The sequence below is a fragment of the Malaclemys terrapin genome, chromosome 3, assembly GCF_027887155.1.
Source record: "Malaclemys terrapin pileata isolate rMalTer1 chromosome 3, rMalTer1.hap1, whole genome shotgun sequence".
Lineage (NCBI taxonomy): Eukaryota > Metazoa > Chordata > Testudines > Emydidae > Malaclemys > Malaclemys terrapin.
In genome coordinates, this window is record NC_071507.1 from 149,186,048 (window position 1) to 149,201,602 (window position 15,555).

Genomic DNA, 15,555 nt, shown 5'->3' on the forward strand with positions numbered 1-15,555 from the left:
GCCATGGCCTCTCCACTTTGTCACCATTGGGGATTTCACGCCAGTAATGTGTTGGATGGAAACTTCTATTTTCATTGTCTTTGGGGAACATGAAGTTTTTCACTTGCTGTGGCCCATGCAGTACAAGGAAGTCCCTCAAGCTACTGCTCAAGTGGGTCCACAGTCCTGGATCATCTAGATTTAAGGAACTAAACTCAGGAGCAGCTGTTTCTGCGCCTCCACCACACTCTTCTCTGATCTGCACTTTTCTTCAGGAATGTGCATGGTTACATCCATTTGAGATGGAGATATGGATGCTGTAGTAGCTGCCAGGTCACCTGCACTCTGACTAACTGGAAGATCAGGCATCTCCTCACCACTCACATCCTCACTGGGGCCGGAAAGCTCACAGTGAACATTTGTGTCTATGTATCTCAGGAAAACTCCTTCCTGCTTAGATAGAAAAGCTTCCTTCGCTTTCTTTCTTTTTCTGAATACTGCCCCAGAGGGGCATTTTCTTCTTTCACTCATGACTGCTGTTCTGTGCCAGCTATAGTGGCTCTCGAGATTCAATTGAAGGAAAAAATAAGCAGGCTGGTAGCAGGGCCTGAGTGAGGGAAGATATCAGCATCTTAAGGGCCTAACTGGCTCCTGCTACTTCAGTTGACTGCCTGTTCTCCTCAAGTGGGTTCAGGGAAGCAGCAGGAAACAGGAAGCTCCCTGAGAAGCTGGTGTTAATCAGTCCAGGCTCTTGGGGGTGCTAGAGAAGTACATAAGAGGCTCCTCCTCCTCTCTCTCCTTGCAGCTCCTGCTGCTTTCTGTTATTCCCTCTCACCTTTTCTCCTGCCTGCCTGTTACATCTCTTGTGCACTCCTTCCTCCAGCACAGCACTCTGTCTCTGTGCATCTAGAGCAGAGAGAATACATATGCACCAGCAGCAGACACAGTTTTCTACACTCTGGGTCTTAATGGCACCCCCCCCCCCAAGTTTGGCACCTGAGGCGGCCGCCTCAGTTCACCTCATGGTAAGACCAGCCCTGCTGACACTGCTGCTCCGAGTGGGCGGCTGAGTTGCATGGGTAGGGACCTGCATTGCCTTAATTCTGGCCCTGTTCAGTCCTGTTGCTTGTCCCCCCATCAACCCCATCCCCATGGAACTGGGGTGGAGGGACTGCCATGGTATCAGGACACACTGAAGAGTGTGCTGCAGAGGCCCTGCCCACCACTGGCAGGTACCACCAGTTTTGGTTTGTGATTGCTCCCACTAATGAATGGGAATATGGTTCTGAATAAGAAGTCCAACACTTGTCCTTTTATTTGTACCAATTGCATCTTATATGCTCTACTGCTCATATGTTGGATTCTTTCTTCACTTTATACTAATCGATCACTTCTAGAGAGCTGATCTATTTTTAATTATATGTCGTTATCCTTGCCTACATTTACAGATTTAAATATCAAATAGTATACTGTTTTACTTGCTGTACACTTAATTCTTGCTTTTGGGTGACCTAAACACATCGATAGGAAAGCTGCTGAAATAACCCAGTTGGTAATTTCTGGTCAGTTTCTTTGTTACCAGTTACTGTTTTCTTCCTTGAATGAGTCTTGGGTTTTATTTAGTAATTAATTTACTATGAAAGCAGTATGCCTCATTTATCAATCAAGCCTTCCTCTCTACACTTGGAGAACATGCTCTTATATTACAGAGACTAACTTGCTTTTTTTTTTTTAAATTGATTTCAAACTTTGGGTTGATTTCAGGCAGTTCTTTTCTTTTCCTCCTGAATTATTCAAACTTTAACATTTTTGTCCTGATGACACCCTTTACTTTTCTATTCAAGCATTCACGATTTTGAAACTCTTCTCTTTGCATATAATCAACTTTCTGGCATCCAGTCAAACTAAATGTCATATTCTGAATTAACCCAGAAGCATAATGCAGTCATGTGGGTATATTTTGCAGACCTGAAAAAGAAAAAATGAGAACTAGGAGAAACAGGTAGTATTGGCAGTCAGAAATAAGGATATATATATATATATATATATATAAATAAAAGGACATCCACTGTAATAACGGGAAAGGGACCAGGGATGCAACCTCCCTGCTCCTCTCTTTAGAAAAGAAAAAAATCCCACTGACCTACTCCATGAAGTTTTTAAATTTCTTTTTTTCTAGGAGTCCTGTTAAATAGCCACATACAGTACTCTCCTTTTACCAACCTGTAAATTAATAGAGCTGGTCGAGAAATTTTTGATAAAATATTATTTTGTCAGAAAATGCTGATTTGTTGAAACAAACTTTTTCACAGAAAAAGGTCAGTTTGACAAATTTCCCAACCCCAAAAATTTTTGAAAAAAAATCAAAATTACCAAAAGGTTTTGTTTCAACATTTTTGAAACAAAAGATTCTGATTTTCCTGTTCAGGACTAGTATAGTTTGAGAACCCTGTGTTGTAAACAGGGCCAGCTCCAGCTTTTTTGCCACCCCAAGCTGCGAAGAAAAAAGAAAAGAAAAGAAAAGAAAAGAAAAGAAAAGAAAAGAAAAGAAAAGAAAAGCCCGATTGAGTGGCGCGATCGAGCTGCCACCAAAGTGCTGCCGATGAGGAAGCGAGGCACTGAAGGACCCGCCACCGAATTGACGCCGCAGACCCAGATGTGCCGCCCCAACAACGGACGGACTGCCGCCCGTTTCTATTGGCCGCCCCAGGCACCTGTTTCCTTCGCTGGTGTCTGGAGCCGGCCCTGGTTGTAAATGTCTGAGATCAGGACTGGGGGAACAGGGATTCCTGATTTTAATATCTGCACTGAAACGAACTCCTGCCTTGGCCCTGGTAAAGCCACTTTGCCTGTCTTCCTCAATTATGCCATCTGGAAAATGCGGTGAATTATACCCATCTCCTTCATAGGGTAGTTAGTGAGGATTAGTTAATTAAACATTTGTAAAGCACTACATAAACACCTAAAGTTTATTATTAAAAAGTCACCATACTGTGGCCGATGTCTGCTTTCCTGAACTAGAATTATCATGACGAAATAAAAACCATTTTCCATACATCTCCTGAAGGTAAAACTGGTACAAATGCCTTTGCCAATTAACAGGTCTAAACAAAAGGGCAAAAGAATTGTGCAGGGCAAATATCTTATGTATACACACAACAGTGAAAAATACCCCTCCCAAAAAAATTCTTTGCTTTAAATTAAAATAAATTCCCATATTCCTGGGATTCTTTGGGATGTGGTTTCTTCAAAAAGTGTTCTGGGTATTGGGCTTAATAAATACACTATATAAAATTGGATGATCCGCGTCTAATCAGATATAAAGGGGGTGGGGGGGAAAGAGATAGGGTAGACTACAGCCTATAGGCACATCACCACCTGGCAAAGGACTTATATATGTGTATATTTTTATTCAACAGGAGGAGACAAAGATGCACACAAAAACAAGCTGCATAATCCAATGACATATTCAAACATGGAAAATGTTTAAGCCATTTAAGATGCTTGTGCCCTTTGGTGAACATTTCTCAGGTGTATAATTGACAGTTTCCACTAAAGCAGAGGGAGGACAGGGGTCTAAATGAACATTTCTATCCACAGAGAGTTTGCTCTTCAATTAGCATTCAGTAAACTCTGGGAAACATTATGAAGAGACAGTGGGTTTTCTAAATCAAGGTTTATAGAGGTTTGACAAGACAGTGAGCTCACAAGTTCATATAGTAGGAGTCGTGTACAAAAAGGAATAGGTCACCTGTGAGATGCAAATAGGGTGGCATTCATCCAGGTATGCACAGCCCATGCAAAGCTCTCTGCCCCATTCGGGTCCCACTGTGCCCCTGTATGTGGAAAAGGGAGATTGTGGCTGGAGTAGCTATAGCAGAGGAAGATTACTCCTGCCCTGAACACGCAAGCAGAGCATGGGCTATTGAAGGTGGGTCAGGAGGGTGAATACATGTAAGTACAATGTCCCTGATCCAGCAGCCTAAATCCCAATCTTAGCATAGGTGCCATGAGCTGCAGTCACTATTCTATCATAATACTCTTGTAAATAGAATGGTTCTTAATTCAAGCTAATGCCACAGGGTCAAATCTTGGAGAAGCAAATCCTTCGTGAAAGCTCTTTGCTTCATACAAAAGCTATCATGGGCTTAGCGACAAAATCCTCAGTCCCAACTAGTCAGATGGCCTGTGCAGCTGGGCCATAACCACAAATACAGTATGTGGGGTGAAGCAGAAACCATAGCCTCCTGCTTTCTTCTCTGTGTGGGCTTTTGGCCTCATTCAGCATATTTCCTCCTTGCAGAGGAGCTTGCACAGACCTGCCTTGGAGATCTTACTGGGATGGAATCTTCCTGCATGAGATTTCCACTGCTGCTACTGCCACAGGTGGTGCATAGGATGCATCAGTATTTGGCCCATTATGGTTTCTGGTAGCCCTTGACAGTATTTGCATGGAGCAAAATCCTTTATGTTGTCTCACCTTTATAGATCATAACTGGGCACCATTAAAATATGACTGTTTATTATTGGTTTGCACCCTGAATATGGAAACATTACTTCATTCATAAGCTGTGGTGAATCCAAGGACACATAAAATATATCAGAAGCACTAATCTATCCCTCTCTGTCTTACCCCAGTCATTTCTTCAGAATATTTTCCATCTTTTTGCTCATTTGCGGTGGCACGTCAATAATACATTGATACAAATATTTACATGATAAGTGAACTGCAGTGATTTGATATGACAAATGTTATATAACTGTATCCTCATTTTCATATACCTTGCAGATGATTAGGCAGTTCTACTTAGGCAAGTCTAAAAGTTGCTGCCATGCAACCTGCAGTGTGATTTAAAAGGCAAAAACAATTGTGTATTGGCTTCACTTTGTAAATATCCAGCCACTGTATGGTACTCATTGTCACCAAATGGTCAATGCTTCACACACATACACACACACACAAGACTACTACTTATCACACATGTTAACTATACTTATTACTATAAACTGTAAAAACCAAGTTCCACAATTTCTACACATGGAGAATTTGATGCTGATTCAGATGTTAATTAAGAACTCAACAATAGCCATGTATATGAGGAAAGCCTTTCCATCTCCAGATTTTCCATCCCTTTTTGTCCTATCCAGTGTTTCTGCTACTCATTTCCTATCCATTTCCTCCCCATTTTTCTGCAAGACTGTAATTCACTGAGTTCCAAATTGTCAAAGTGATGTTATCGTCCTTATTTTCTCTTTATCCGTCTAAAAACAACTGACATAATTTCAGTGGTGCTGGAACCAAAGTACTGGAAGGTGCTGCCATACCTCCTGGTTTGAAATAGTATTAACAAACACCAAATACATGGTTTCCATCATGAGCACCCTGCCTAATTTATATTATTTGTTTTAGGCAATTTCTTCAAATTCACAGGAAAATAGACTTGATTTGTTTTACTCTTAATTTTCCAATTGTCTTATTTTCTTGTAAATGTGTTCTCTTGGTTCATCACCTTTCTCCTCCATTTAGAAAGTTTGAACATTTTCTAAATGCAATTGTTGTTTGCAGCCAATTCATCAGCATCAAGGCTACATGCACATGATGTCACCCTCTTATTTTGTGCCTCAAAAAGTTTTCCAATTATCTACAGAATTCACCCCTTCCTTTTCAAGGCAGTTCTTTCAACTAACAATTTATTTTATTTACATTTATGACTAAAGCATATATCAGACCTATGAAAATGCATCAAAGTATCCTTAAAAGTGCATTTTAACATCAACATTATAATTTATGCAGCATTAAAGAATAGAATCTAAACTACACGGATTGCTTCACCCAAGGGCTTCTTCATTATCTTCATCAAAAGGCTACTTTGTCAGCTCACTGAAATGTATAGCTTACACCTTATTTTTACTCTGTTAAACTTTTTAAAATCAAACTTGAACTGCTGTGTTGTGTGATAACATGTTGGGTGTAATGTAGAAATGGGACAAATATGTCCTGAAGAACTCTCATTCAGAATATAGAGGTATTTGCTAACCTGCAGATAAATTGAGGGTATTTTGTCACCCTGGAAGCATTGCCATTCCTTATAGATGTTATTCTCCATAATACAACACTGCATTAATAATGACATGACTTTATGTTAACAGCTACAATTCACTACAAAGGCTCTTATCATCTCTATAGTGCCTTCCATCCAAGGATCTAAATGATTATGAAACCTTAAGTAAGTACAGCAAGCAATGTCCATCCTCGTTTTTTCATGAGGAAATTGAGGCACACAGAAATTACGGGTCAAATTTGCAAAAGCACCTGAAGTGACTTTCAGTGAAACTTAGGTTCCTAAAGGCTAGATTTGTAAAGGTATTTAGGTGCCTAAAGGTGCCTACTGGGATTTTCAAAATAACTAGGCACTTAAATCAAGGTGAATTAGGCACCTAAATACTTTTAAAAATATGGCTTCACGTGCCTACATCACTTTTGGAAATGGGACTTAGGCTACTAAGTCACTTGGGCCCAGATCCTCAAAGCTATTCAGGCACCTAACTCCCATTGAGTTAAGCCCCTAACTACCTTTGTGGATCTGGGCCTTAGGTGCTTTAGAAAATTTTACCCTATGTGTTCTCAAGGTCACACAGTGAGCTAGTCAGAGTGGAGAATAGAAATCAGATATCCTGACTCCCAGTTTTATGATCAGATCACAAGACCGTACCCATATCAGCACAGTATATCAGCCTGTTTGTTGACATGTTCACAGTAATGTAGGTATTTGAAAACCCTAGTGTTTTATGCCTGCCTCTGGAAATTTCCATTACTTGCATCTGATGAAGTGGGCATTCACCCACGAAAGTTTATGCTCCAATACATCTGTTAGTCTTAAAGGTGCCACAGGACCCTCTGTTGCTTTTTACAGATTCAGACTAACACGGCTAAGATAACGTATTGAAAATAGACCAAAACCTATAGTACGTACAGAAAGCCTACATACTGCGTGTTTATTTATTTATGTCTCTCTTTATTATTTTACCCCTTACAGAAATCCCTAATAAAATAAATCGTAATGAAGCCAAACAGCTTGCAGACAAAACAGAAAGAACAACAAAGAGGTCCAGAGTGTCAACCATCAGAAGGATATTTGATATGGCAAAGCATCGAACAAAGAGGTCATCTATTTTCCCAACTGGTGTGAAAGTCTGTCCACAAGAATCAGTGAAGCAGATTTTAGCCAGCCATCAAGCTTATTATCGGTTAAGAGGTGAGATGATGATTGCACCACATATTCTCTTCTTGTGAATCTTTCCTTTAATTTAAGAAACCCAACAAGAGCCCTTTGGCACTTGGTTGTTCTCTAGTACTGGGCAGAAAACTTGGCACTTGGGATAAGTCTATACTTACCTCCGGCGGTAAGCAATCGATCTTCTGGGATCGATTTATCGCATCTTGTCTAGACGCGATAAATCGATCCTGGAAGTGCTCACCGTCGACGCCAGTACTCCTGCTCCGCAAGAGGAGTACGCGGAGTTGATGGGGGAGCCTGCCTGCCGCGTTTGGACCCGCGGTAAGTTTGAACTAAGGTACTTCGACTTCAGCTACGTTATTCACATAGCTGAAGTTGCGTATCTTAGTTCGAAGTGGGGGGGTTAGTGTGGACCAGGCCTTACTCTTTTGTTAGACTGGTGAAAAGTTACCGGTATATCACAGTACAGTGGTGGCACAAGGTATGAGCAATTATCAAAATTATAATGCAGTGATGTAAACAAGAGATACTAAGTTGCTATCATAACCTCCAAAGAACTTACAATGTGTTCTTGTTTAGCCAATGATAAAAACCAAATAATGGGTGCACTAACCTGTGGAGAAAGGCCACCTTTTAAAAAGACACAGCAGATGCCACAGGTTTAATCCCTCCTTCCACCACTGCTCACAAGTGCTCCTCTCCTCACTCCCTCCAGCACAGTACAAATGCTAGAAACACTAGTCTGGTCATAAACACTTAAACTGCAGTAGAACCTCATTTATCTGAGCCTCCAGTCCGTTATCTAGCTCTTCACATTACCCAAACCACCAGCCACCCAAGACTGACATGGTGGGGCTCGGGCGGTCAGCCCAGGGCAGATGGGGCCGCGGCTGTCAGCCCCGCCTGGGACTGATAGCCCGGTCCCCCCCAACTTAAAATAAGAGATGGATATTGGCCTTTGATAGTGTCCAAAATGTGCTAGGTACTCTCCAAACACAGAGCTAGACACAGTTTTTGCCCTGGAGAATTTACAGTTTTAAAAACCATTTTGTCACTATAAATAGCCATTCTGCCATTTATGTATTTTCTAGCTAAAATAAATGCAAGTGATTTGTAAGCACTATTTTCCTGCTGGAGCAGAACTGTGTGTATGCAAATAACACAACCACCTCTGAAGACCTTGGTTCAAATCTTAATCCCAAATGTACTTTGTTGTAGACTACAAATTAAACCGGGTTGAGTGGTTTTAGCTTAGTTGTTCATATTGAACATTTATCCACATAACATAATGAACACACTAAGAGCCTCATCCAAAATTCATTGAAGTAAATGGAGAAATTCCCATCCAGTTCCATGGGCTTTGAATCACACAGTAAAAATAAAGAGAGGGGTGGGGCGGGGTTTACAAATGATCTGCAAATAGAAAAAAAAAGGTTCCTCTTCAGAAAATGTAGGTCCTCCAATGAAGGAGCACAGGAATGACCAGGTGTGACTTAAGGGACCAACCACATAGTGTGAATGGTAAATAATGAATGCTCATTAGTAAACTACTCATTCAGGGCCAGATTCTGTCACCCCTAACTCTCACTAAGTAATACATTAATCCGCAGGTGCTGCTCAGAAAAAAAGGTACTATTCAATGTGAGTAAAATGTGGCAGAACATAGCTCCAAATGATTGCAAATAAGGAACAAATCAGTCAAAAGGACAACCTGCACAATGGCAATTCATGGACAGAAAAAAAGACTAATTTAATTAGGTAAATTATTCACTGTTAATGTGACCATCTCTAGTCAGAGGAGAGGCTCAGCGCTGGGACGGCAGATGTTTCACAACTTATTATTGAGGTGTATTGGCACAACAGTGAGAGCATGTTTGCACAGTGCATGCCTATACTGGCTTTGAGAATAGCCATTTTTATCACTGACTATTAATTTTAGAGACCCGGAGGTTTTAGATACTGTAGGTAATTCTCACCTGCAGTTACTGAAATTATCAAATATTAAAAGTGAAAGCTCCATCTTACAGTTATAATATATTCAAAAATAGCTCTGGAATTGCTGAAGGATACAGCTTTTAAATTGTGGAGAAGTTCTGTGCTAAAAGTATGCTACATTTTGAAAATGTTTGAATTCATTTTCCTCTGAAGGGCAGACTTGAAATATAGATTTTAAGTAGTGTGAGCTTTCATTCTGTGTGAGCACCATCTTTTCACAAAGCCAAAAATTTAGCTGGATTTGGTGACACTGAAAGTAATGAACAATGGATTCATCCAACAAATAATGAATGAAGCAATCATCCCGAAACAGGGAGGGAGGAAGTTCAGAGAAAGAAAAATAACAGTGCAATAGCCACTGTGTTCATAAATCTCAGAACTATTTTGTATTTCAAGCAACATTAGAGATGATATATAATGTTTAAGATATGTGATCCTTTAAATATTAATTGCCACATCAGTCACATAACAAAGATAGATGCTCTCAGACCAGAGTATGTATTACCAGAATCAGTTGTAAGTTTAATGGGACACTTTGCAAAGTGAGAGATGCCTGATCTCTGTAACCCATGCAGAACATTTTGGGCAAGAGGACGGACTGGCATCTGTGCAGGGATTGGGGCACTTGTCAATGGAGTTGAGGTGCCAGTAGCTAATATGGGTGTGGATCAGGTGATTATCTTTGTGGATCCATGAACAATTGGGCCCCCAACTTCATCTTACAAGATAGAAGAATACAATCAAAAGTTGTAAGTGTTTGCTGGGTAGAAATGCTAACAGAATGGGACCCTGTTGCATCACACACTTATATGTTCCATATCTTCTTCTGTATTTTGGGGCACTTTCAAAATCTTTTCACCAGACCTTCACCCACAGTTCATTCAAATCACCTCTAAAAACTCACTTCTGTAGCATTACCTAAAAAAGTCATGCCCAGAAATTAAACCAATAAAATGTATGTCTGAGTAACCTTGCTGTCATATTCATATAACCCATCTGCTTCCTCCTCTTTCCCTGGTGCATGTTATGATCCTCACTTGTCCACCATTTAATATGCAAACTCCTTGGGGCAGGGACCTTACTTCTATGTGTTGCTTGTGAAGTGCAGAGCAGACTTGTAGATACTATAAAATAAATAAAAATTTGTGGAACCAGCCCCAAATATAAACTAGTTTATAAAATATTACAATTAAATGTCATGGCTTTCTTGTATAAGGAGAGAGTAAATAGTCTAGATAAATAGATGCACGTCTTCTGCTGAATATCAGGTTGGTGGGGGGAGAGACACCTCACACCATAGCATTAATTGCTAGAGACAGTTAAGAGGATCCATCCATCACTGAGTCTGAATTTTTTTTATTGGCATACAGCAACACTACGCTGAGGTGCTTAAACTCAAATGCAGCAGGCTGGGTTTAGGGGTTTACCACATCTCCAAAGCACACAATAATAAATCAGAGTATATACCTATTCTAAAACACACTAATGCATGTGCATTACATTTTACCTTGTATCACACTTTATAATTGCCTTACTAATTTTTGTAACCAATCCCTGTACAGATCCTGAACCGTCCACAAGCTGCAAAATATATTAATAAGCAAAGTTTCAGCTGCAAGCTTATCACACACTACTCTTCTTACTATTTCTTTATCTACTAACTACATGTTATTTACAAGGCCACTTGTGAATTTATGCTTTCTCCATTGTTAATATGTTTCCTTATGTCTGTTTTCTTTCATTGTTCATGCAAGGCGTACATGGTGTAGCAAGAAAGTGCTTGCTAGCACTCAAAGGCTCAGTCCTTCAGTGTGAAGACAAATAAATGTTAACCCAAATAAACATGAAAACGGCAAAAAAAAAAAAAATCTTCTGTTTAAAAGCACTGAATGAAAACAAAAAAATCCAAAAGGCAACAGAAAATTAGCTCTTGCTTTAAGAGTATGTGGAAGTTGGCCTGGAAGTTTTCTGTATGGTTTAGTACATCCATCCCTGACCCTGCTCTGCTTCTTCAGTCTGCCAGGAAGCTGTATGGGAAGCCTTTCGGATCTTTCTGGATCGGATTCCTGATACAAATGAATATCAGAACTGGGTCAATGCCTGCCAGCGAGAAACCTTCTGCATATTTGACATTGGCAAAAACTTCAGCAACTCCCAGGAACATCTGGAGATAATCCAACGGGTAAGAACGACTAAACTTTCTTTAGAAATGTTAAGATTTCCCAGATTCCACCCGTTAAATGTCATGCATAAGGGTAAGGGATAACATAGACAAGGGAGGGTGCACTGCAAAAAATCAACATTCACTGAGTGAAAAAAAGTGGTGTTAACAATAAAGTAAACAGAAGGACTAACAGGCTTCTTGTGTTTGACTGAATACACCCACTAGTAAAAACTTTTTTTTTTAATCTTTTTGCAGCGAGTAAAACATAGACCCTTCCAGGAAAGGTAAGTAAAGCAAAAGTAGAGTACTCACCAGTTGATGCTACTGCCTTTTTTGAAAAAGGTATGTGCAGATTTATGTGGGTGTGAGAGAGTGCATGGATGGACAGAACCCTGGTGTGCACTGTGTGTAGTATATGTGAGACAGCTATGTGTACTGTACAATAATAGACCCCCGTATAATTAAGGCTGTGCAAAAGGCTTAGCTAATACCTGTTCACTTTGCAACATCATGAAAAATTCTCCTAGTTTAGTGTGACCACGAGGTTCAGTCGAGACCAAAACCTCTGCTAGAATAGGTGTCATGAGAGAGTATGACTAACACACATACATACCACAAAATTCTCTGCAATACCTTAATGGTAAATAAAAAGAAGACAAAGAAAAGGAGAAATCATTGGTGTGGGAAAAAGTCAGGTATTCCATGATTGTAGGGGTTCTAATCACTTTTGATGCATTCTACAAGAAAGTGCAAATCCTGTGCTCTAATTTAAAAAATTAAGCTTCCCCATAATGAAGATATGCTTATCTCAGGGTTAACTCATGTTCAGCTATCCTGTAAATCCTACCATGCAGAAAATTGTCTCTACATAGGCATTAAGGACTTGTCTACACTGGGAAATTGACGGAAATAGCTATTTCAGAATAATAGTGCCTTTTTCAGATTTAGCTTAATCCTCTTCTAGAATAGCTATTTTGGTAAATTCCCAATGGTAGACAAGCCCTAAATATAGCAGTTGGAGAAATATAGTCCATCCCCATCCCAATGATCTCAGTTAAATGGGTCATCACTTCGGACCATCTGCAGACCAACTTTATTAAGCACAAGTGTTTGCTTTGATTTTCTTTTTAATTAACCACCCACACACACAGAAATTAAAATGTAAACTATATTAAAGGAACACCATCGACTTAAAGTAAATTTATTTTTTGAAACTGACAAGCGATTTTTCATGCTAAACCTATTCAAATCCCCCTGCCAATCTTAGAGATTTTCAATAATCAAATTTTCCTATTTTTAAAAAGTTTTTCTCTTCCTATTGCTATGTGAAAGAGGCAGATAAACAACATGATGGCAATGATTAATTAACTTATTATATGAAAAGTGCAGTTAAATGCAAAGGAAAGCAAACTGGAAAATGTTTCTTCTTGAATCACTTTAAAATTATTGTATCCTTATGATGTCATTTGTAACAATAGAAGTAATATTTTTAAATTACGGTTCTCCCTTTAACATGGCATTGAAGTTATGCAGTCATTGCCTTTTCAATACAAACCAGGATATGTAAAACCTAAGATTCTAACACAGCAACAGTAACTCAGTCATGTTGAATATATGTAGCATTTTCCATTTCTATTTTTCTGAGTTCATGTGTAGCTTAATATATTACTTGTTGTCATAAAAATATATTGCATAAAATATAAAAGATATACATAGCTGGTGAGTTCACATTGCTGTTGGAATCTTAAGCTTTGCAATTTTTATTTTTTTGTGATTTTAACTGTTCAACTGTTTAATTTTTCACTAATGTTATTTGCGGTCTCTGTGTAGATTTCCAGACCATGTATGTGCTGTATACATATGAACATGCCTCGGGTGAAATCCTGGTCACATTGAAGTCAAAATTCTTATTGACTTCAAGTGGGGCCAAGATTTTACTCCTTGTGTATGCATATTCTTTATGAAGGGTATATATTTTAGTAGAGATACGTTTATTGTGTGTGTGTATGTATGTAAAAGAAATGGCATGTTTCAATAAGAAGATTTATTCCAAAAGTGACTTTTTTTAGTTTAAGAAGCAATTTAAATTATTGTTTTGCATACTTCAGTGAGTTGAAGCTCTTTCTGCCAGGATACAAAATTGTTCATAGTTCACTAGAAGCCACAGAAAGAAGATGTATTACGCTATATTCTGAAAAGATAACCTCCACCCCAGCTTCTTTCCATGCAGCTTAAAAATAAGTTGGTAGATTATTACAGTCCTAAGAGTTGTAATGATAGATGCTTGGCAGACAACAAACCATCCCCAAAATTCGATGGGATAAACTCCTAGAAAATTATGTATGGTGCATGAATACTAAAAAACATGTAGAAAAATGAGGAAAGGGTTGAACCTTGCTTACAACTCCTCAGTACAAACTTAGAAATTTATATGTCAATTTCAGGCATATCATACTATTGTGTATAATTTATTTATTTATAATATTTATTCATATTGAAAAACTCTAGGTACCCAATTCTCTGCTTCACTATAACAGTTTTAATCCACTGAAATTCCATTAAAGTGAATGGACTTACAGTCACATAACACCAGTATAACAAATTAGAAGTTCAGGTCCTGTGTTAAGAGAACATCAGGACTACAGGGTAAAACCCTCAAAAGGCTGAAAATGACAAAATTAAAATTGCATGCTTAATTCTGCCCCCTTGTACGTAAATATTATGGTACAGTCTTAATTATGTAATTATCTGTTTGTCAAATTACTATAATATAATTTCATACAATTGTTTGTACAACTCTAGATAATCATGGGTAGCAACTTGTAATATTTTTCATTGTTATGAACTACATAGTTATTGTCACAATGTCCTTAGCGACTTTGATTTGGCTATTCTGAGTTTTCTGCTTTCTTAGGTATGTATTTTAATAATTTAAGGCCTGATTAAATTCCCATTAACATCACTCCAAAGTGGAGTCTTCAGTCAGCAGCCATTCAGTACACAAGGGCTGAAGTGGCTAATTATGAAGCTAATTTCCAATGCTCCCACGCACAGCACTACTTTCCTTATATGCAGTTCAGAGAATGAGGCAGATAACAATAAGTTATTTGTATTTTAACTGAACAATTTTAGCTGAAAATGTAGGTGGCCATGGCTCTATGCTATTAAACTTATTCTTTACTACTGAATCGTTTGGCGGAATGATTTCATATACCTTTTATGGACTCTGCCAAGCACAGATATGAATCACATTCATATCTAAAAATATATGGTATTATATTCAGTTCCCACCATACACGATATTCAGAGAATGAGGAAAAGGATTCACTGTCTACCTGCTCTAAATTTTTCACGGTATAGCTAAGTTACTAAGTTAGCTATTTGTGCATGTGCAGCATCACCTGCCTTGGCTGCATATACTAAGAGCTTAGTGTTGTCATCATTAACAAAATACTTTGCATATGCAATGTATTTTCACTCACTCAGATCAATTTTCACCTGAACACTCCACCCATAGGCATTTCCTCAGTAAAAACTATTTTCCCTCAATTTGGTGTATTCAATAGTGTTGTGACATGACATCACAGCCACCATCCTTCTAGCCAAGGGGGATTGGACATATCGCTAGCATAGGATGTCATACTTCTTTTTTAGTTAAAACAGTACCAGAAATTCAAAGCATATGTGAGGCATTTACTCCTCTTTCCAGTCTAATTATAGCTAGCTTGGGGAAAGAGACTACTATTGAATAGATGTCCAGTTTGGTAGTGCAAAAAACTGCCTCCATGTCACCAGAAATTATTTTAAATAACAATAATGTAAGATAGACCATTGGTAAAAAGCAATAACTATAATTCAGGCAGCCAGCTGGCAGAGCTAGATTCAGTCAGGACCTTGTGCTCATAAGTTCTGGTCAGGCACAGATCTGGTGCGCCATCGAGGTGCCATTCCTGTGTTTGAAGAAAAGATGGGGCCAGAGCTGCAAAATTCAAATCTGGATTTGAATCTAAACTTTCTCTAAGTTTTGAGATATCTGGTTTTAGGCCTATGGTAGACAGGCCTATGATGTCTGGATCCAGATCTGAATCCAAACTTTCCTATAATTTAGCAAAGTTTTGATCATGAGATTTGGTTTAAGATCTAGTTTAAAGGGAATCAATGACAGCCATCTGGCTGCCA

At 38.8% G+C, this 15,555-nt stretch overlaps 1 protein-coding gene across 1 annotated transcript in view; it reads left to right on the top strand.

The window, feature by feature from the left end:
- Window positions 1–15,555, top strand: part of IMPG1 (interphotoreceptor matrix proteoglycan 1) — an 89,738-nt gene that overhangs the window by 11,636 nt on the left and 62,547 nt on the right. The window contains exons 2-4 of the mRNA XM_054024479.1: window positions 7,017–7,235; window positions 11,228–11,394; window positions 11,632–11,660. Of these exons, the coding sequence (XP_053880454.1) occupies window positions 7,017–7,235; window positions 11,228–11,394; window positions 11,632–11,660 (415 nt within the window). The remainder of the gene's footprint in view (window positions 1–7,016; window positions 7,236–11,227; window positions 11,395–11,631; window positions 11,661–15,555) is intronic.